We start from the raw sequence: 22,007 nt of genomic DNA, 5'->3' as shown, positions 1-22,007 counted from the left end.
GCACTTGTATCTGCAAACACACTATGGCGTCACAGCAAGCAAAGCAGAGGGGAGCGGGCACAATCCGTACGCCCATCTAACAAGTCTGCCAGCACTATAGGCGGCAGAAATACATACACCATATGCATTGTAGCCTTACCTGTTTGGGGGCTGCTGTGGTCCGCACCCCACCATGTGACCTCAGGTGGCCGTTCAGGGCTGGAAGACTCCTGAATTCCTTGCAGCATACAGAACACGTCAGCCGGCTTTTAGACTCATCCAGGAACAACTTGCTAGTTTATTTTCCAGAGTGGAAAGATGAAAATATAAAGTAATCAGACAGTTTTATATATATATATATATATATATATATATATATTTTTTTTTTTTATGTTATGTACATGAAATCTGAAGCCCTATGGGCAACATCGATGTTCCTACACTGTATATGCGCCTTATCATACTGGGGCATTGCTATACGGCAGAGAGAGAGAACCTTCGGCCCTCCAGCTTTTGCAAAACTACAATTCCCATCATGCCTGAATGTCCAAAGCAAAATCCCTGACTGTCCAGGCCTGATGGGAATTGTAGTTTTGCCCATTCCAGCTATAGGGAATGTAGAGGCAGCAGTTGCATCAGGGTCCTAGTGCCGGGCAGGGCCCAAAGACCCATCAACCAGACACTATGGTAGGTAGGAGATCCTGTTACAAATTCTGCACCAGGACCCATATCTGTTATTATAAGCATAGATATGGGATTGCATTTACATATGTCATGTATACATGGCGTACACACGATTTGCATAAAGCATGGCCCCCGAGGTCCTTTAGCATTAGCACAATGATGTTCCTAAGTTTACCTGTTGTCTGGAGATACGGTCTGGATTTTCCCATCGGACATAAGCTACAAGAAAGAAACAGTTGTATATATTTATAGCATAGTACTGTGACGTCTGTATATAATACTGATATAACGCTAGGGTACTTCACACTTTCTTATCTGTACTGGTTAGGCTGGATTTAAATTTGTTCAGACAAAATAGTACATATAATACGGTGCTATGTTCTCTGGAAAACTGCAGGAGGATGTCATGGTGGAAACTGATGGACACCATCAAAGGGAATCTGTAAGTTCTATGTCAGACTCTAAGCCTAAGTGTCAAGGAGGTGGTGCTGAGCCACAACATGCCCGCCTCCCCCATTCCCCGTCTTGACAGATTGATTCATAAACAGGGCTTGGCTTCCAGCACTGAGCCCTGTACAAGACAGGGAGGGGTTGGGGAGGGAGAAGTCGTGCATGTTGTGGCTCAGCACCATCTCCTTAACACTTGAGCACAGAGCTGACAGATTCCCTTTAAAGTCAATGGGGTCTGTTACTAGCATGCACTGCGTCTCTAAAGCAGTAGACCACCAGAATTTTAGATGTTCTGCTCCTCGGCTTAGTATAAAGGAGATGTATGATGGCCTTGTCGCAGGTCTGATGACCCAAACTTAAGACACGTCACTTTGGGTTATCAAAGGGGTTCTCTGATTAAAACTTACTTTTCCTCTTACCACAGGATAGGGGACAAGTAAGAGATCTCTGGGGTCCCAATCTTCATGCCCTCCAGTGGTCCCCACATGAATAGAGCCACAGGTCAGCATGTGACCCGCAGCTCTATTCATTCTCTAAGGAGGTACTGGAAAGTATGACCCGTTATATTCAAAACAAAGGAGTCGGGAGGCGATCTGGGGATTGCAGAGGGGCATGGAACCATCCGCGATCTCTTACTTGTGCCCTATACTGTGGATAGGGGACAAGTAAGTTTTAATCAGAGAACCCCTTTAATACGGATGCACATATGTATCTGTAATAACCCTGAGCTAATCCGGCCTTATCTAAGAACTGGAAGATACAGGCTTTGCAATCTTACCAATATCCAGTAAAATTTCCCCCCAAAATCAACCCTTTATACAGACTGTATTTTATGTGACATGGTTACAGTTCCACCACCTACTACTAGGTATACATACAATCTTTCTGGAAAACAACACCCCTCTAAAAGACCACTTTTCATTGAAATTTTGCATGGGCATCTCCAAGAGTTCTCACTGTATAACTAGTAGTAAGATTATGACAATAAGCAAGAAGGTAAACGGTAGGGCACTCACCATAAAACGTGACTTTTATTTCAATCCATTGAAACCATCGCGGTACAGTCGGACGGCTCGGACGCCAGTGCGATGTGGTAAACGTGACAGCTGTTTCGCGTGCGTCAGCACGCCTCTCCAGACGTCTGGAGAAGCGTGCTGACGCAAGCGAAACAGCTGTCACGTTTACCACATTGCGCTGGCGTCCGAACCGTCCGACTTTACCGCGATGGTTTTAATGGACTGAAATAAAAGTCACGTTTTATGGTGAGTGCCCTACCGTTTACCTTCTTGCTTGTTGTCATATTACTGGAACCTCTACTATCACGGAGGGAGCACCCCACTTAAAGACTGTTGGCATTGTATCAGCGGGTTATATGAATAAGACTCAGTTTACACTGCAGTAGTGCCAATCTCTTTTTCTATGTTTTGGTAGTAGTAAGATTATGTTATGAACATGCAGGCTACCTGGGGCCATCCTGTGCTCGGAGAATGAAGGACTCCTTGACTATTAAGCAGGTAGGAGGCGTCCTGTGTTAAAGGTTGTCGCTGAGGGCCACTGTCGACCATTAATCCCATATCATCCTGACTATAGTTCTCTGTTGCCAACCCGACAGATCTATCCATAAGGCTGGAAGGCTGAGCGTCAGTCTTATATGGCTTTTGGTTGCTGAGATCCTGATGAAGAGCCATCTGCGGGGCCGCGCTCCGCTTATATGAATTTCTGACCGGTTGTGAGTTCTGGAACATGTACTGCGGTATGGCCCCCATCTGGGACAGCTGCAGATCATGGGACTGATCCGGCGTATACCGTTCCACTTTGATATTGCCATAAGTCGCTTGTTGCTGGAGTTGCGCGTGATGGTGATGCGACTGCGACACGTTGTGATGCATATCTTGCCCGGCAGACTGTATTTGGTAATACTCCGAGAACGGAGCCTGCTGCGGCACGGCCTGATGTAAGAGTCGTTGCTGCTCGGGCTGATGGTGTTGCATATAATACCGGGTTTGCTGCATGCCTTGGACCTGATTTGACTGCGCTTGCTGTCCATATTGCTGCCCCTGCTGCATTATAGACTCGGGCTGCATCGGAGCCACATGCTGGAAGTAGTCGTAGTAAAAAGGAGACTGAGATTGCTGCACGGGCTGGACGTGATGCTTCTGCTGTTGGTTTGACAGGCTGTGATGCATCTGCTGCGACACCTGAGAGTACCTGTCCATAGCGGCAGGCTGCGCTTGCTGCTCACCAGTCGTCTTGACTGACAGCAGCTGCCTGAGAGTACTATCGCAGTCCGCTAGGGACTGATCGGGTAGAGCCTGAGCCCTGGCGTGGATCCTTAAATTCTGCCGAGCAAAGACCTGCGTGAAAGAATCCAACTTATGTAAAGCTCTGCTGGTCACTTTTGGCCGATTATCGAGTTCCGTATAGTACGACATCTGGTAGGCGCCAGATGCGTTATCGCTTTGTACCTGTGAATTCCACTGTAAGCTTTGGTCAAAGCAATTGACATGATTCCCCCCCTGAGAGTGATTGCCTACATTCGACCAATGAGAAGTTCTGGATGCGTCAACCTGTCCGGTATTTTTAGCTGCAGGATTTAACGTGACATCTCTGGTATCTTGGGATAAGTGCGGAGAGGATGAGGACGACTCGGAGGCGTTCATGTCCAGGGAGTCATAGCTGTGGCTGAGCACCTGGCCGCCTGCCTGATGCTGCATTTGTTGATAGTACAAACTATCGCTACTGTGGGAGACGAGCTGTGTCTTGTACATCTGCTGGTCTTCCATAGTGACTGGGGTAACCAGAGCTGGTTGGAGCGGCGCCCATGTAGGATAATGTCCCTGAGAGATGAGGAGAAGTAAAGTGTGCAGTTAAGTATTGAGCGGGCCCATTTATAAGGAAGAAGCGATTGCTCTGGTTATAACAGCATGAGGTCTCCTAATGGAAAAGGCTTTGATTCTTCTGAACGAGACCATAGGGGACAATGCTGACATCTCATAGAGGAGCCATCCATCTGCAAAAAAAAAATATATTTTTTTTTTATTTTTATTATTTATATTTTTATTATTATAAAAGAAAAGACCTAATCCTCATATAAAATGTCAATGGAATTTTAACCATAGCATTATTTAAAGGGCTCGTCCAGTTTACAAAACATATACCCTACAAGAGTGTCCTCGGATCAGGATTCTCATTTCTTCGACAGAGCGTAGAGCAGTTACAAACGATCGCAGTAAGGGTGGGTTCACACTGCGTTTTTGCAATCCGTTTAACGGATCCGTTTGTTTTTTTTAACGGACAAAAAAAATTGTGTCAGCAACATTGTGTCCGTCAAAAAAACGGATCCGTTTTGATCAGTTTTTCTTTATAATGGAAGTCAATGGAAAAACGGATCAAAACTGATGCACACAACTGCATCCGTTTTTGCAATCCGTTTTTCCCAAAAGGGATTGCAAAAACGCAGTGTGAACCCAGCCTAACAATCAATTACAATCATAACTAACGATTGTCATTCTGTGTGTTACGGCGAAAGATTTTGCTCTCATTTGTGATCATTAAAGGAGAAGTCCAGCGAAAATTTTTATTAAAGTATTGTATTGCCCCCCCAATATACACTTATTACGGGAAATGCACATAAAGTGCTTTTTTCCTTACTACTGCATCAAGGCTTCACTTCCTGGATAACATGGTGATGTCACTTCCTGGATAACACAGTAATGTCACTTCCTGGATAACATGGTGATGTCACTTCCTGGATAACACAGTGATGTCACTTCCTGGATAACATGGTGATGTCACTTCCTGTATAACATGGTGATGTCACTTCCTGTATAACATGGTGATGGTGATATCACTTTCTGGATAACATGGTGATGCCACTTCCTGGATAAAATGGTGCTTTTTTTCCCTGAACTTACTACTGCATCAAGGCTTCACTTCCAGGATAACATGGTGATGTCACTTCCTGGATAACATGGTGATGTCACGACCCGACTCCCAGAGCTGTGCGGGCTGTGGCTGCTGGAGAGGATGATGGCAGGGGGATGCTCAGTGTCCCTTTAGTGCCCTGTGTTATCATGTTATCCAGGAAGTGACATCACCATGTTATCCAGGAAGTGACATCACCATGTTATCCAGGAAATGACATCACCATGTTATCCAGGAAGTGACATCACCATGTTATCCAGGAAATGACATCACCATGTTATCCAGGAAGTGAAGCCTTGATGCAGTAGTAAGTGCAGTAAAAAAAAAGCACTTTATAAGCATTTCCCGTAATAAACTCCTACATAGACCAATCACAGCCAGTCCAGGGCTGTCGAATACAAACCAAATCCTATAAACCAGACAAAATTCATTCAAAAAGTGATAAACTTTATTAATGATAACATTTACAAAAATTACATGATCAGGAGTTTAAAAATCTGTAAGAGGGGAGCTGGCACACTACATTTCTCCATGGGTTCTAATTGTGTTTACTGGACATTTTTGCAATACACATGTATGTTCCTATTTATTACCTGGGGAGAAGTGGCAATGGTGTATAGTGTTTACAGACTTCTGTGTGATGTATATTAACTTGATTGCCACACAATATTGTATTGTACTCATCCTAAGTGTTGGTATTCCTGTGTGCATGGCTACAGATTTTTAAACTCCTGATCATGTAATTTTTTTAAGTGTTATGATTAATAGAGTTTATCACTTTTTGAATGAATTTTGTCTGGTTTATAGGATTTGATTTCCCATAATAAGTGTATATTGGTGATTTGTATAACTTTTGGGGGGGGGGGGGCAATACAATATTTTAATAACAATTTTCGCCGGACTTCTCCTTTAATCGCAGAGAACAAAAAATTGCTTGGCCTAATAGGACCCTTAGTGAGGACAGGGCAGTTTCCTGATGTAAGGTTGGCAAAGGTGGGACATCACACCAACCAAGTGCACACTAAAAATTCCTCCAAATAACTTTCAGTCATGTGACTGGTAAAGAACCTCTATACGCGCCAAAGTCTATATACCAACTCAGCAAGTTCGGAGTAGCACAGGGCACTAAGTATCACGTGTGCATGCAGTCATTCCAGTTCTAGGTTTGGCAGCCGCTTCGACATATCAGGAAGTATTCAAGCAAATAGACAAAACAGCACAAGACACCGGGAGTAATGTATACCGTACCTTTTTCTCTCTGTCCATAAGAGTCCACTTCCTGCCGTCACACAGTATGCAATATGATGAACTCTTTCAGGACTTTTCTAACAGAAGTTGCTGTCTGGATCATATTTCAGCCCTTCCTCTCTTTCACACGAATGGTACGTGCTGCTTAACATCTAAACATTATCAAATAAAATAAAATCATTATATGGAACATCTAAAAAATAGTAAAACATGATCGTGTTCAATATGATTATAAAAGCTCATAGCAAAAAACTTTTTTTTTTTTTTTTTAGATTTGAGAAGTTGTTATCATTAGGGGCCTGTTTACATTGTGTTTTTGCTGTATGCTGCATGCACTTAAAGGGAACCGGTCACTTTAAAAATACCGTCCAATCTGCAGGCAGCATGTTATAGAGTAGGAGAAGCTGAGCAGATTAATATATAGTTCCGCTGGAAAAATTCTGGTAAAAAGCGTCATTTTTCTTACATTCTGGATTTAGGAGTCCAGTGGGTGGTCCTAATCAGTGACTGACAGTTATTTTTGTACACATTCATATCGGGAAGGCTGTCAATGATCAATAAGGACTGCCCACTGGACTCCTAAACTCAGAATGAGCAGAGGTTTAAAGGGGTTGTCCAGCCCTACAAAAACATGGCCACTTTTTCCCCTCTCTTGTCTCCAGTTCAGGTGCGGTTTGCAATTAAGCTCCATTTACTTCAATGGGACTGAGTTTCAAAACCCCACCCAAACTGGAGACAACAGTAGGGGGAAAGTGGCCATGTTTTTGTAGCACTGGATAACCCCTTTAAATGAAGAAACTACAGAAATTTTTCATTTTACAAAACTATATTTCAATCTTCTCAGCTCCTCCTGCTTTATAACATGCTGCCTGCAGATTGGACTACATTTTTAGTGCAGTAAGTTTCTTTCAGCAAAAAAAAAAAATAGTTTCCAAGAATATTCTTCCATGTATCTATAGACTGTAAAGCACCACACATACCCCAGTCCACAATAAAATCAATGAGTGATGCTTAGGAAATGCTTTATGTTGGTATGCCTTATATACGGTATATTATATATATTTTAAAAATTTAAAGGGAACCTTTCGCCGCTCTCCCGATCTTGTTGCATAAGACAGGCTCTGTAGACTTCTAATAGAATGTGTCTTATGCAATAAGACAGGGAGTGAAGCGCTCGCTTGTACGCTTCTCCCAGCTGTGCTTATAATACTTGGTAGGAGTCTAAACACCTACATGCCAACCGATCAAAACTTTATATACATCTTTGTGACATGTCAAAATGTTACTTTTTTTTTGTAGAGGTTTTATGTTTTAAGCAACTTTATTTAGATAAACGAGTCACATTAAGTATACTTTTAATTTAAAATTTTTTAATTAAATTTAATAAAAAATAATAATTTAATAAAAAAAATATATACTAAATATATGAATGTATTTTTAGCACATAAGTAGAAAGAAATTTCCATACATCCTTTTGTTTTTATGGTCTACGGCACAGGTGCCAAACTCACGGCACTCCAGCTGTTCCAAACTACAATTGCCATCATGCCTGGACAACTAAAACTTTGGCTCTCAAGGTATGATGGGAATTGTAACAACCCTTATGATCGATGTTACCCCCTCAGTGGTTGATAACCAGGCTATCGACCCAAATAATTTGGTGAACTATAAGGATGTCTAGGGAAGTGACATGTTTATAGGGTTGTTAGATTGTGATCTCCATCTCTTTTTTGATGGATGGTCGATACTTTTTTTTAAAGTTTTTACTATTAGCTTAGAAATATTTTCGGTAAATTCTAGGCAAATGCATACCAGTAAAGCTGACCAGACAAAAAAGACCAAATATTCCACATAATCCCACCGCCTTCCCCTGAAAACCGGCCCATCTAAGTAACGTGAAGTGACAAAGGAAGTCAGACAGTCTCTACAATCATTCGATCGTCGTCAGATCCCAGGGAAACAAGGTGTCCATTCCATAGGTTTCAATGTTAGGGTACGCGCACACTACAGAATGGAGATGGATAACCCGTCGCGCATTCCACAGCTCGCACCCGCTCGCAGACTGAGGCGGGTGCGTGTCTCCTCCTGTGTCATAGAATCCATTCTATGCACAGGCGGATTCTGTCAACTGACATGTTCATTCTTCAGACGGACGACGGAATCCACCTGTACATAGAATGGAGTCTATGACACGGATAGAGACGTGCACCCGCCTCAGTCTGCGAGCCGATGCGAGCTGCGGAATGTGTAACAAGTTATCAGTCGCCATTCCGTATTGTGCACGTACCCTAAGGGGGTTATTACACGGGCTGATGGGGGCCCAATAATAACTGTAAACGAGCGCCGATCTCCTAGATTATCGTTTAACAAGGGCTGCATGGACATTGTTACCGATGTCCTTGCAGCCCTTCTTTAGGCTGGGTTCACACTACGTATATTTCAGTCAGTATTGTGGTCCCCATATTGCAACCAAAACCAGGAGTGGATTAAAAACACAGAAAGGATCTGTTCACACAATGTTGAAATTGAGTGGATGGCCGTCATATAACAGTAAATAACGGCCATTCTTTCAATATAACAGCCATTGTTTTAAAATAACAGCAAATATTTGCCATTAAATGGTGGCCATCCACTCAATTTCAACATTGTGTGGACAGATCATTTCTGTGTTTTTAATCCACTCCTGGTTTTGGTTGCAATATGAGGACCACAATACTGACTGAAATATACGTAGTGTGAACCCAGCCTCAAACTGTATATATTACCTATCCATGGTCAAGGGCTCCTCTTGCGGTCTTCTCCCCGGGTCCCGCGCTCCAGCTTCAGAGCGGCCTGTCTCAGCTGACAGGCCGATCAGCCAATCACTGGCCGTCCAGTGATTGGTTGAGCGGCCTGTCAGCTCAGACAGGCCCCTCTGAAGGTGGAGCGCGTGGGACCCGGGGAGAGGCAGAGCGCAGGAGGAGCCCTGGACCATGGATAGGTAATGTAAATCGTCAGCTGCCGGCCACGCACCGCTATTACACGTAGCGATGTGCGGTCGGTGACCGACAATTATAGGTTTAAACCTATATCAACGATCAGCCAATGATTGTTGTCATCAGCTGATCGTTATATTTATTACACGGAGCATTAATCGGCCGAATCAGGCCGATTATCGCTCCTTGGGATAGGCCCCTAAGACATAACGATTTAGAGCTGTCCAGAACGACAAGGTCCCAACTACTGTATACAGCGTCTGAATTCTCAGTTTCCTCATTATATATTTAGTCCAAAAATGATGACACTCCAGGAAATGGCTACAGGCGGAAAGCATGTCCGACCACATTATCTTACATAATAATGCACTCTGCTGATCGACAGCAACAAGATTATAAAGAGAATAGGGGGATTAAAGGGGATGTTCCATCAGGACCACTCCTGTATCTATACCTGGTTTCTTTAAATCAATAGTACATCTGAGTACATGGGATTTACTTATTTGGGGACAGTGAAACGTTACTTGTCGATTCTTTCTGTCCATGTAGATGTTTACAAAATAATGTACAGTAAATAAGTAAATGGTTCCCTAACTTGACCTTTGACCATTTTGATATCTTCCCCTGCCCTAACAGGGTCTATAGGAAGGGTTGTCTTCATGAGACAACCAGCAGAGAACATGGTGTCAGACCGAAAAGAATACACCACTTCCTGCAGGACATACAGCAGCTGATAAGTACTGGAAAACTTGATATTTTTTAAATAGAAGTAATTTACAAATCTGTATAACTTTTTGACACAGTATATTTAAAATGATTTTTTCCCTCCAGAATGTGGCAGCAGAAACTCAATGGTGACCAGCACTATGCAGTGGCATCATTGCGTATGCCTGTGCTGGGCTGACAATGCAAGTCCAATGCTGGAAAAAGCCCCCAGTAAGGGGACACTATTACTGTGAGGAGGGCATAAAGATACATTATTACTTTTTTGGGGGTATGATTAGTGTGTTTGGGCTAGTAATGGGGCACTAATATTGTGTGGGACAGAATGGGGAGAACTATTACTACATAGGGCACAAATGAGGCACAATAAATATGTAGGCCACAAAAGGGCTCTCCTATTATCTAATTTGCACTATTTGTTGTGGTACCTAAATTTATATGGCAAAAAAGGCAGCAACAGGTACAATATTGGGGAAAGCAGCAGGTTGTACAGTTACAGGGGTGGAGAAATGGGAGGTTTGTGTAGAGAGTAGAGAATAGGGTGGCACAGAAATCTAAGTAGTAGACCCTGCAGAGATGAATCGTACCTGGAAAAAGTCTTCATGGCAGTCTAGGTGAGATAGAGAAGAAAGGAAGAGTTAAAACCTCTGATCAAAGAACTTTTCCCCCTGAGTCACTGGAAGTGACTGCACTGTAATCCCTTATGTACTGTATCTATTACTGCATGGTTTAATATTGGCCTTCTTTACAATGGTCCTCATTCAGGTACAGTACGGTTGTGTCAGTCACTTTCTGGTAATAATGTGGTCCTCTTTTGGCAGTGTCATTTAGTAATGTGGTGTTGGTCAAACTGTATATGAAGCTAACATGGTCACGTTGTGGTCAAAATGTGATATTAGGTTCCCCCTAATAGTACCTGCAGGTAGCCCGCCTTTTATCATGTAATTCTTCCAATGCTACTCGAATAGCTACTTTAGGGTTCTATTCACAGCATGCAATAGGATCTGAAAACTTATCAGGCCATATTACACATGCCCTAATGTAAATGCATTTTCTTTTATAACATTCTAGCAGTTTTATAGTATTGTAACCATAGTGTGAATATTTTTTTAAATATGAAACTTGAGTCTTCAAGTTGAGCTCGGAGTCTAGGAGTGTGATATTTAAAGTTTCTAGCCTCAAAAAGGATCTCTATGGTAATTCTAGACTTCCTGTTGAGGTACAGATCAGCGTTTCCCGTCACATGGAACTAGAATATATTTAACCTCTATAGCCGAGATAGAGTAGATACGAGTACTTGAAGTACACATTGTTAGGTAGAGATGTCAAAAGACAAATGGACTTAGGCCCTGTTCACACATGGTGGGTTGGCTGCTGTGCCACACTCCTTCCACAACCATAGGTTATACTGCATTTAATGGGATTATTGGAAAGCTTATTCAAAAAGTGAGGTCAAAAACTCAAGATACTTATAATAAACAGCACTTAGAAATAAATATAGAGTTTAGGGTAACCTCAGCACTTTACTCACACTTAGTTCACACTGAAGATTACGAGCGGAGACTTCAAGTGGATTCCGCTGGGCAGAAATTACGTCCATTCTTTGGACAGAAGGCGGAATCTCATTGAGTCTATGGTAAGGGCGTAACTTCAAGCGGAGGCCGCCCGGCGGGTTCCGCTTGAGGTCCCTGCACGTATTCCGCACAAGTACCAAGGTTTTCCAAGTGATGGCCTATCAACAAGAAAGGCAGAAGCAGATAGGTCTATACACTGTGTAGTGGCTATGTTGAGTTCATTTCAAAGGGAACTAAGCTGCAAGAACCCAGCAAGGCAATTACATAACATACGGAGTTATATGTATATGTGCATATGTGGGTGCCCCAGCTGATCAGTCAAGGTGTTAGACAACCACCAATCCTAAAGATCAGCCATGAATAAACAAAAAAGTAGAGGAAAACCCATTTACCAATTGGAGTTGTGGTCCCCCGGATAGTCACTAATAGCCAAGAAGGCCAACTGCAAGTCTTCCTGACACCACATGAGCATTATCTGCGGTACCAAGACGACCTGTGATTGACCTTTGGGTTTAAGACCTGTCAATCGATGATCTGTGGGTGAGCTAGAGACCAGGCTGGGCTTGTTTATGGATGAACACCAAGAGGCCAAAGGCCAGCCAAGGAGTGGGCTGAGGTCCAGGGGGGCTTGTTCGATATGGAAAAGTCAATGGGTGGGAGGCATATAAGAAGTGTGAAGCAGGCTTGTGTAGTTGGTTGCCTACGAGGCTACTGGGAGAACCATTAGGCAAGAGGGGTCATTCAGATATTGCTGAGCAAGACCTGGAAAGAGGCACAAGGAGAACACAGTCTTACACGCCAAAGTCGGGGGGTAATATGGCACTACGCCAGATCTGCATATTGGTGTATAACAGAACCATTCTCTTGTAAGGTCCCTTTTAGATGGACCAACCAGCTTTTACATGATAATCAGGCAGATGGGGACGCACAAACAATTCCCGAAACAAGAACAGTTTACTATATGAGGCTCGTGACAGAGCGGAGGAGTGATGTCTGTGGCGTCTCCCGCTTCACTGACAGCCGGGTCCTCACCTACAACCTCAAAATGACTCTTTCGAGAAAAGATGCATTGGCAGTGACTAGGAGGTTAATAATAGGGATGACTTTTTATAGAGTTGCCGGCATTCCTCCCCAAAGTGCTATTTATTACAAGTAAAACGATTATCAAGGAAATGATCTCCCTCTGTATGAATTGGCTCACCTCGGTATAAAGCTGGCAGCAAAGACGTTACCACACCTCTGTAATTCCATGTCACCTAATGTCACCTAGGGTAAACCCGTCGCCCAGTGTCACCTTATCTTTGTGGATTACATTGCTTGAAGACATTTGAGTTTTTAAATAATTTATAGGATTATAATATAAAATATCCGTGGAGAGTAATCCCTCCCATTTTAGGTACGGCACTAAAGCCGAGGTATGGCCACCTGAAAGGTGAACTCCATTCCAATTTGCCAAATTTTATAGTAACGACCTACATACATTTTTCTTTAGAAGATTGTACAGTGCATTGGAAAGAATAATGTAATTTTTTATTTTTTTTATTTTTATGATGAGTGACAACAGTAAGGGGTGACACGGCCCATCAGTTGCCACCAATGGCTGTTTCAGGAACTACAGGACTTCACTAACCTTGGTTCAGGAACAGTAACATATTGGTATTAGAACAGCCAATACACTTGGGGAAGCTGTCTGTGTCACTAGCGCTGCAGAGTGTAGCAGAGTGAGTGGGGACGTTAGAGGCACAGATAGCTTCTCCAAGTCTAAAGTCTATTTTAATGCTAATATGCACTAGTATTGACATTGAAAGAAGGCTCAGTATCACAAGTGTTGTGTGCAATATGTAACTGTGCCAGGACTAGGGCTTGAACAGCCCTGCAGTTCCCAGCATAACCACTGGTGGCAGCAGAGGAGCCACTTTCTTCCAGAGACAGCCCCTTTCTTGTCTCCAGTTTGGGTGCAGGTTTTGTAAGTCAGTTACATTGACATGAATGGAGGTTAACTGCAAACCGCACCTGACCTGGAGACAAGAGCTGCGCTGTCTCTGGAAGGAAGTGGCCATGTTTTTGTAGCGCTGGATAAACCCTTTAATAAGATATATAGGGGCGTGACCGGAAGTCGATGGGAGCAGACGTCTGAGCCTGAGCTCCGCTGACCGCTGCCGTTATATAGCGGTTTCCACTTACCGTACACCGCACCGAACCCTGCCATTATGGTGCAGAAGCGTTCCCAGAAGTCCACGGCCAAATCTGGAACCGGGGCTGCCGCCCGTGCCGGCCCGCTGGACTCCTTCCTGCACGCCACATCGCAGCCTGACGGAACCAAGATGGCGCCGGCTGCGACCAGAAGAACGCGCAGGGCCTCAGACCCGGGCTCTCCGTTCCTGGATGCCCTGCAGCATTCCTCCGAGCGTTCTCCGTCCACCCGACATCGCTCACAACAACAGCCAGAGGAGCGAACCCCCCCGCCGAGACCCCAGGTTAGTGGGCTGCAGCCTACCGCAACCCCGTTTCGGCCTGCCGGGCGGGCGCATGAGGGAGATGGCGGGACCCGCTCTGCAGATACGCAGCCACACTCCCCATCCCTACACTCTGAGGAGGACGTGCTGGATGACGGGGGGGAGAGACCAGCTGGGGACCCCTCACCACCTCTGCCGCAAAGACCCGGCAATCGCCAAAATATACGGCCGCAGACCGCGCCAGCTGCACATGAACCTGACAGTAATAGAGGGGCTGGGGAGTGGTGGTCCTCCCAATCTACATCTTCGGAGTGTGAGGCCCCACAAGATGACAGATGGACCCACTTTCTCCACAATATCCCCACCAAAGAGGACTTCAGGTCCCTCATATCAGAAATGAAAGGTGCCTTCAAGTCTGAAATCGCGACTATCCGCCATGATTTACGCTCCATGCAGCACCGTATGGAAACACTAGAGGAGGACCATGACCATACTCGCACTTATATACAAGATTTACACTCCACCATCTCTACCCAACACGCAGCTATGTGCGAGTACCAGAGACACCTTGAGGACATTGATAACCGTGGCCGGAGACACAATGTTCGTATCCGGGGGCTCCCTGAAGCCACCCGTGACAACGACCTCAAATGTACAGTAGAGGCCATATTTAATCAGATTCTCGACGCCCCGGCGACCCATAAGGTTCAACTGGATAGAGCACATCGGGCCCTGCGCCCCAAAGAGGCCTCTTCCTTGCCCAGAGATGTCATCTGCTGCGTCACAGACTACTCCCTGAAGGAATCTATCATGACCAAAGCCCGTGAGAAGCGGAACATCGACTTTGACGGGGCACCCCTGCAGATACTACCGGATCTCTCCTGGGTGACCCTTCAAAAGAGGAGGAAACTTCGCCCATTGCTCCAAACCCTGCAGGGACTGAACATTCCGTACAGATGGGGTTTCCCGTTCAGCCTCACGGCGAGACGGGACGGGAGATCTGCCACACTCCGGGTCGCAGGGGACCTCGAGGGGTTCTGTGCCGCCATGGACATTGATGTCCCACGCCTCCTACCCTGGGAGCTGACCCCCCCACCCCCCCCCTCCCCCACCCGTGTGGACCCCTGTCACTGGCCACAGGAAAAGGTCGGCCCAAGGGTCTTCCTCCAACCAGCGGAAGCCCCCTAATAACCCGCGCCCTACCTGAGACCCGTTGGCCTCTGAGTGTTGGCCCGGAGGGTTCCCGGGGTGTTTCTCCCGCCTCCTCCCTAATGGGTTCGGTGCTACCTTCCAACCACATGCTACCGCATAGTCCTTTCTGATACCGTCGGCAGCGGCGCTGACCTCTGCACTAAATGTTCCCCACCGCTCTATCTCTGTGTGTGATAGGGCTAATTCAACCCCCTTGTTCTTTTCTACTTGTCCTCCTGACTCTGCTCCGTCCACTTCTGTCACTTCTCCCCCTCTGTCTGCTGAACCTCCCTTTGTCCCCCCTCCTGGGGACTACTAGTTGTCCTTTGAACCCTGGGATGTCATCCCCCCTGGATGGCAGTCTTCCTCAGCAGCTACTGGGGATCGGCAGGTTCCTGCCCCGGTATGATCGGCGTGTTTGCCGTAGTTTTCTTTCAGTTTTGTTTTTGTTTCTGTGTTTAATGTCTGTTGTGTTTAATCCCCCCGTTTTGTCTGTTCCCTTTGTGTTCCCTTTATGTTTGCAGGAGCCGTTCTGTTGCTGTGACCGGTGGTGTATTGTGAGTAGCAGCCTGGCCGACCTACGCCCGTCTCGCCTACTAAATTATCTCCGCTTTTTTGACCAGGAGGGGGGCTCGCTGGGACTCCCATCTCCTCCAGCTTCAGCTCTGTATCCAGAGCCCAGGTACTTCCCTATTACACAGTTCATCACCCTGACACATCATGGTGCGTTTTGTTAGCTTTAATGTTAAGGGTCTTAACTCTGACCTAAAACGGAGGCTCCTTCTACGTGAGCTTCAGCAGCTACGTGCAGACATTGCCTTTATCCAGGAAACGCACCATGATGCATCAGGTACATTTCGATTCGCCCTCCGGAAATATCCTACAGTTTACTCAGCAGTGAAAGATAAAAAGAGGGCGGGTGTTGCTATCATGATAGGCTCACACTGCCCGCTCCATGTAGATTCCACTGACATAGATCCCCAAGGCCGCTACGTCATTCTTACTGGCAGACTGGAAGGTGTCCAGGTCACGTTGTGCAATGTCTACTCCCCGAATGACGGACAGATGCGCTTTCTCACCCAGGTCTTCGCCAAGCTGGCCCGCCTCCCTCCATCTCTAGTACTAATTGGCGGAGACTTTAATATTCCACCTTCTGAAACCTGGGACTGGCACGCTATCTCTGCCCGTTCCCCCCCCAAACACACAGTACAGCTCTCCCTAGCCTTTCGTAAACTGATTAGGCAACACCAACTCTTTGATCTCTGGAGGACTAGTCACCCTAAAGACAAGGCTTATACATTCTATTCACACCCGCATTCCACCCATACCCGTATAGACCTATTTCTGGGCAACATCCTGGGCCTGCGTTCTCTCTCATGTGCCGAGACCCATTCTATTACGTGGTCAGACCATGCCCCGATATCTCTGGACGTCGCCCTGTCTACCGGTGCTCGTAGGGTCTGCCACTGGCGCCTCAACGAGATGCTGTTGAAAACTCCCCCACACAGGGAAACCTTGGCTGCGGGTTTGAAAGAATATTTTAGACTGAATCTGGGGAGCGTATCCTCTCCCTCTACGCTTTGGGAAGCGCATAAATCGGTTTTTAGGGGAAATTGTATTGCACTTTCCTCTAGATTGAAAAAAGACGCTCAGGCCCGTATAGCTGCCCTCACTCGTCAATTACACATAAAGGAAGCCCGCATGTCTAGTCACCCCTCCGTCCCTCTCCTTAGAGAAATAGTAACACTGCGCAACTCACTGAAGGATGAGGCGGTCTCCAGGGCCACCCGTTTGCTGTCCTTCACCAGGCATAAATATTATGACAAGGCTAATAAAGCCCACAAATTACTAGCCTCCCAATTGAGAGACCAGACTGTGAAAAACTCTCCGCACATGGTGAGGGATAGCTCGGGTGTCTTGTCATACGATCCCGCCCGGATAGCCTCAATTTTTTCCGAATACTACTCCTCCCTATACTCTCTCCCGGACTCCTTACCTAGGGATTCCGTAGAGAGAGACTGCCTCCTCCAGTCCTACCTAGCTGATTGCCACCTGCCCAGACTCTCGAGCGACGACCTAGCCATGCTTAACGGGTCCATCACAGCAGAAGAGATCACCGATGTCCTTAAGGACCTTCCCTCAGCTAAATCCCCGGGCCCCGATGGCCTTCCCTACACATATTACAAAACTTTCTCTGACATTTTACTTCCACACATGACCTCCTTGTTTAATGCTTTCCTTCAGGGTGAAGATAGGATCCCATCCCCTATGCTAGACTCATTTATTACTGTTATACCCAAATCCGAGAGGGACCCCTCTGACCCAGCCAGTTATAGACCAATATCCCTGTTAAACGCGGACTTCAAAATATTCACGAAAATTCTGGCGGTTAGGTTGGGGGTGCTCCTGCCGAGTCTCATACACGCGGACCAGGTTGGATTTGTCCTAAACCGCCAGGCAGGTGATAACACCCGGCGGACCATCGACCTGATAGAGGTCTTAAACAAGACCGACTCTCAAGGATTGCTGTTGAGTCTGGATGCAGAGAAGGCCTTCGATAGGCTAGGCTGGCCCTTCTTGTTCGCTGCCCTAAAGTCATACGGCGTTTCTGGGCCTTTTCTGCAGACAGTCCAAATGCTTTACTCTACGCCTACTGCCCGCGTCCGCCTTCCGCATGCCACCTCTCCACCTTTCACGATACACAATGGGACTCGGCAGGGATGCCCCCTGTCCCCGCTCTTGTTTGTCCTTAGCATTGAACCCTTGGCGGCTAGAGTCCGCCTCTCCCCTGACATCCAAGGAGTGAAGGTACGGGACCGTGAATTTAAACTGTCATTATTCGCGGATGATATCCTCCTAACGATCAGTAACCCTCAGGTATCCCTCCCTAACCTTCACTCCTTGATTACGGAATTTGGGTCCATCTCCGGTTATAAAATCAACTCCCGTAAAACGGAGGCCATGCCTATTAACCTCCCCCCTTCTTTACTTCATGCCCTTCAATCGGCGTATCCCTACAAATGGGTGGTAGATAGACTGCGCTATTTAGGTACTAATCTTACCCCGTCCTACCACTTACTCTACAAACACAACTTCCCGAATTTCTTCCGGGAAATATCGTTACAACTAACGAAATGGTCGAAACTTCCCCTTTCCCTTATTGGTAAAATTACTACTGTAAAAATGAATGTCTTACCCCGCTTCCTCTATTTACTAGAAACCCTTCCTATCCCCATCACCAGCTCAGCACTGAAGAAATTCCAGAGTTCCCTCTTGCAGTTTGTCTGGGGTGGGGGGCGCCACCGGATCTCCAAAACAGTGATGTGTGCGGGGAAATCCCGTGGTGGGCTTTCCTTCCCGGATATCCACAAATATTATCTCGCGGCCCACCTACGGAGGATCCCTTCCTGGACCACTCTCCAGGCCTTCAATAAGTGGACCGAAATAGAGAAGCTCTGGATGGCGCCTACCCACCCTAGCGAACTGATCTGGTCCCCCAGCTACTCGGGCACGTTGTCCTGGCTTCTGGGACCGATGAGACACACTATGGAGGTTTGGCTCGCGAGCGACAAACTATTCTCCCTTAAATCCAAACCTTCCCTCTTGACACCACTCCTTTATACTGACCTACTGCAGGGGAGCTACCACCGGGACACCATATGTCCTTGGCAAATGGCCCGTTTATTCAACTTTGCCGACATATCGTGCCCCCTCTCCAGGAAGGTCTTACCCTTTTCAGTTCTCAGAGAACGATTCGGCCTCCCTTCTCAGGCAGCTGATTTTCATGCACAAATCTCATTGTTTGCTTCCGTGATTACTGGACACCGACCTTTTGCCAAACCCACATTGTTTGAAATGTTATGTAGGAATTCACCCTCGACCAAGGGATTAATATCATCCATATACTCCATTCTCAACGCCCCCTTGGAGGAACTTGATCAACCCCACCCCTACATGGCCAAATGGGAAGCTTACCTTAATAGACCTATCTCCAAGGGCCTCTGGCAGATAATTTGGTCCCAGGCGGCCAAATCCTCCTCCTGTGTTGCTTACCGTGAGAACCAATACAAAATTTTGTTTCATTGGTACCATACCCCCGCCCTTCTCCACCGATTATTCCCCTCAACACCTTCCACTTGCTGGAGGTGCTGCTCCTCCGAGGGGACATTGCCCCACATTTTCTGGGACTGCCCTGTACTGAGACCCTACTGGTCGGGTATTCGAGATCTGGTTTCTGTGGTTCTCCAGCGGGATGTACCTTTATGCCCCCTAACTTATATCCTTAATGTTCCCCCAAAGAACTTGGGTAAACGGTCGGCCAGGCTGCTCTTGCACCTCTTAACGGCGGCAAAATGTTTATTGACCAGATACTGGAAACAAACCCTCATTCCATCCGCAGTGGAGTTGGTCAACAGGATACAAGAGGTGCGGAGGAACGAGTATCTCTCCGCATCGGCCGAAGACAGGGTGGATCACTTTCAAAAAATATGGTCGCTGTGGGATACCTATTATGAACAATTTCACACCCCCGGTCAGACTCCTGTAACCAACGTTACTGTTTGACTGTCTCCTAGTTGTATTTGTATGTCTTGTCTTGTCTCCCCCCCAGTATTTGTTACGTTTCTGGTTAAGGGTTTTGCATTCCGCATTTGCTTACCAGGGGTTCACTTGACGACGTAACCATAATGAGGCCCTAAGATATGACCACTTCAGGTACCCACACAGGTGACCCCCTGGCCTCTTGGCATATCTCATAACTTTCTACCGGTGGATAATGTGTCGTAGACCCCATCTTACAGCATTGTTTCGCCTTATTCATCACAATTCTTACTCTGTTTCATTGATGACCCTTATACAATGTTGTTTACTTGTTCACTGTTTATTTTCTCTGTATTTTGAAAATCCTAAAATAAACAATTTATAAAAAAAAAAAATAAGATATATAAATTTGTTTAAAAAAAAATACTTTTAATTGACGTAATATGCCTTTAACTGTCTGCGTGTTGCACATTTAAATTTGAAAATGTGGCACAAAATGTAAAAAAAAAAAAAAAAAAAAAGTTACATTTTTTTTTAAATTTACTACCATCATGCCTATGCCCCATAGTTCGAGGTTTAAGTTTTTGTAGGTTTTTTTTTTTAAGTAAAAAAACATAGAAGATTGTCGGCAGAAAAAGACCACTGGGTCCATCTAGTCTGCCCGGAACTAAAAGGAAAACTGAAAATTAAACATTAAAGAGGCTGTCTTATAAAATTGTTGCCAAGCACAGCTGTGGTCAGTTCTTCGAATGAAGGGTCATTCATGTAGACAGCTGAGGTCAGTTCTCAAAAGCATATGTATTATCTAGTGTACATCCTCTAAAATACTTCCTGTTCCTGCTGTACACCGTAGCTGGGAATACAGCAAATTCTATCTCCATTCAACCATACTTTCTACGCCCACAGGTACCTCCCACACAGTAGGCTGCAATCCCCACTAGAGTGTATAAAAGAAAGACCACAGCAAGGTAATAAAAAAAAACTTTACTTGCCAATATGTGTTTATTTATTAGACAGTTGAATATAGGTTTTAATTTTTTACCATTAGAAAACCCCTTTATTAGCTGTCATGACAGCAATGGGGATCAATCCTGTTAATCCGATTTAATAAAACCAGAACAATCTTTCCAGGAAGAAATGTTTTTGAATCCATGTGAATGTGACCTATACCTCAAAGTTATCTAATAACTAAATGTCCCATCCGTATCTGCTGTTCTTCACATAATGCCATCATATTATATAGATGTTCTCATACCAGTCTATCCCACAAAACCCATGAGGTCATGTAACCTATATGTTTGTAGCGTGAGATGAAACTGGAGAAACCAGAGGAAACCCACTCAAGACACATCAACCACATCACTGAAGACTTCTATCATGTCCCCCACAAAGGATGCTGGGAAATTAGGTCAAAATTTTAGGCATCATTTACAACGTTCGGGAAATTTTGTGTGATTTCCCTAGCATCATGTTATTTTCTAGTATGCTAGGTAAACAGCAGGTGTAATGTAGATCTATATATTATTATTACAATTTTTTTTTTTTTTTTTTTAAAGTTGATTGTAAAGTGTACCGAGAGCTACATTTTCATACACACACATACATACACACACACACACACACACATACATATATACATACACACACACACACACACACGGGTTCATCAAACATATTAATAGCTACAAAAGAGGAGATAAACAGCTGCCTGGAACTTCTGACATCACTTATCTCCAGTGGGGCCAAAGGTTGAGTAAGATGAAATTTAACATGTCCAACCATCAGCTGTTCGAGTAGAGTCAAGCTGCTCGGTTTCCCATGTAGCACACAGAAATACACACTAAGGAAAAATGCCTGCAGCTGCATCCCCCTCCTACCCCTATTGTTTTCTTATACAGTTTTAGGCCATGTTCAGACGCTGTATGACACCGGCCGTTCCGTGACCTGGACGGGTCATGGAACGACTGATGTCAGATAAGATCATCCCGGCCGGTACTGCAGTACCTCCGGAGGATCTTAAGCGCCGCTGAGTTCTGATATAGGCGCACACGTGCGCGCCCACATCAGGACTCCCCACTGTACACAATGGATCGTATGGCCAGAGCCGCTCGCTCCATAGTGTGCACTGACAGGGTTTTCTGCGGCCGCTATTCACTGAATAGCGGCCGTATAAAACTGACAGGTCAGTTACTCGTGGCGCCGCTAGCGATCCTGGCCGGAGCATATACTATGTGTATACATTCCGGCTGGAATTCCTCAGGAGG

General features: G+C 45.5%; 1 protein-coding gene and 1 long non-coding RNA gene across 12 annotated transcripts in view; one reads left to right on the top strand and one right to left on the bottom strand.

Moving 5' to 3' along the window:
* The window catches only part of TRERF1 (transcriptional regulating factor 1), a 132,740-nt gene that overhangs the window by 24,506 nt on the left and 86,227 nt on the right, over positions 1-22,007 (bottom strand). For 9 of the 11 annotated variants that reach the window (XM_069955332.1, XM_069955329.1, XM_069955328.1 and 6 more), the window contains 4 exons: positions 6,286-6,437; positions 2,577-4,123; positions 839-882; positions 140-272 (listed from right to left, as the gene is read on the bottom strand). In XM_069955332.1, coding sequence (XP_069811433.1) covers positions 140-272; positions 839-882; positions 2,577-3,896 — 1,497 coding nt within the window. In that variant the 5' untranslated portion in view covers positions 3,897-4,123; positions 6,286-6,437. Of the gene's footprint in view, positions 1-139; positions 273-838; positions 883-2,576; positions 4,124-6,285; positions 6,438-10,570; positions 10,594-22,007 lie in introns of all 11 variants that reach the window. The other 2 variants (XM_069955331.1, XM_069955330.1) reach the window with 1 other exon arrangement.
* On the top strand, positions 6,253-20,699 carry LOC138774451 (uncharacterized). The gene is made up of 3 exons (XR_011360317.1): positions 6,253-6,419; positions 9,897-9,997; positions 20,650-20,699. It is a non-coding gene; the product is annotated as an uncharacterized lncRNA (long non-coding RNA).

The sequence above is a fragment of the Dendropsophus ebraccatus genome, chromosome 15 (assembly GCF_027789765.1).
Source record: "Dendropsophus ebraccatus isolate aDenEbr1 chromosome 15, aDenEbr1.pat, whole genome shotgun sequence".
NCBI lineage: Eukaryota > Metazoa > Chordata > Amphibia > Anura > Hylidae > Dendropsophus > Dendropsophus ebraccatus.
Note: the sequence above shows the minus strand (reverse complement) of the source record. Positions and strands in the feature narration are given on the sequence as shown.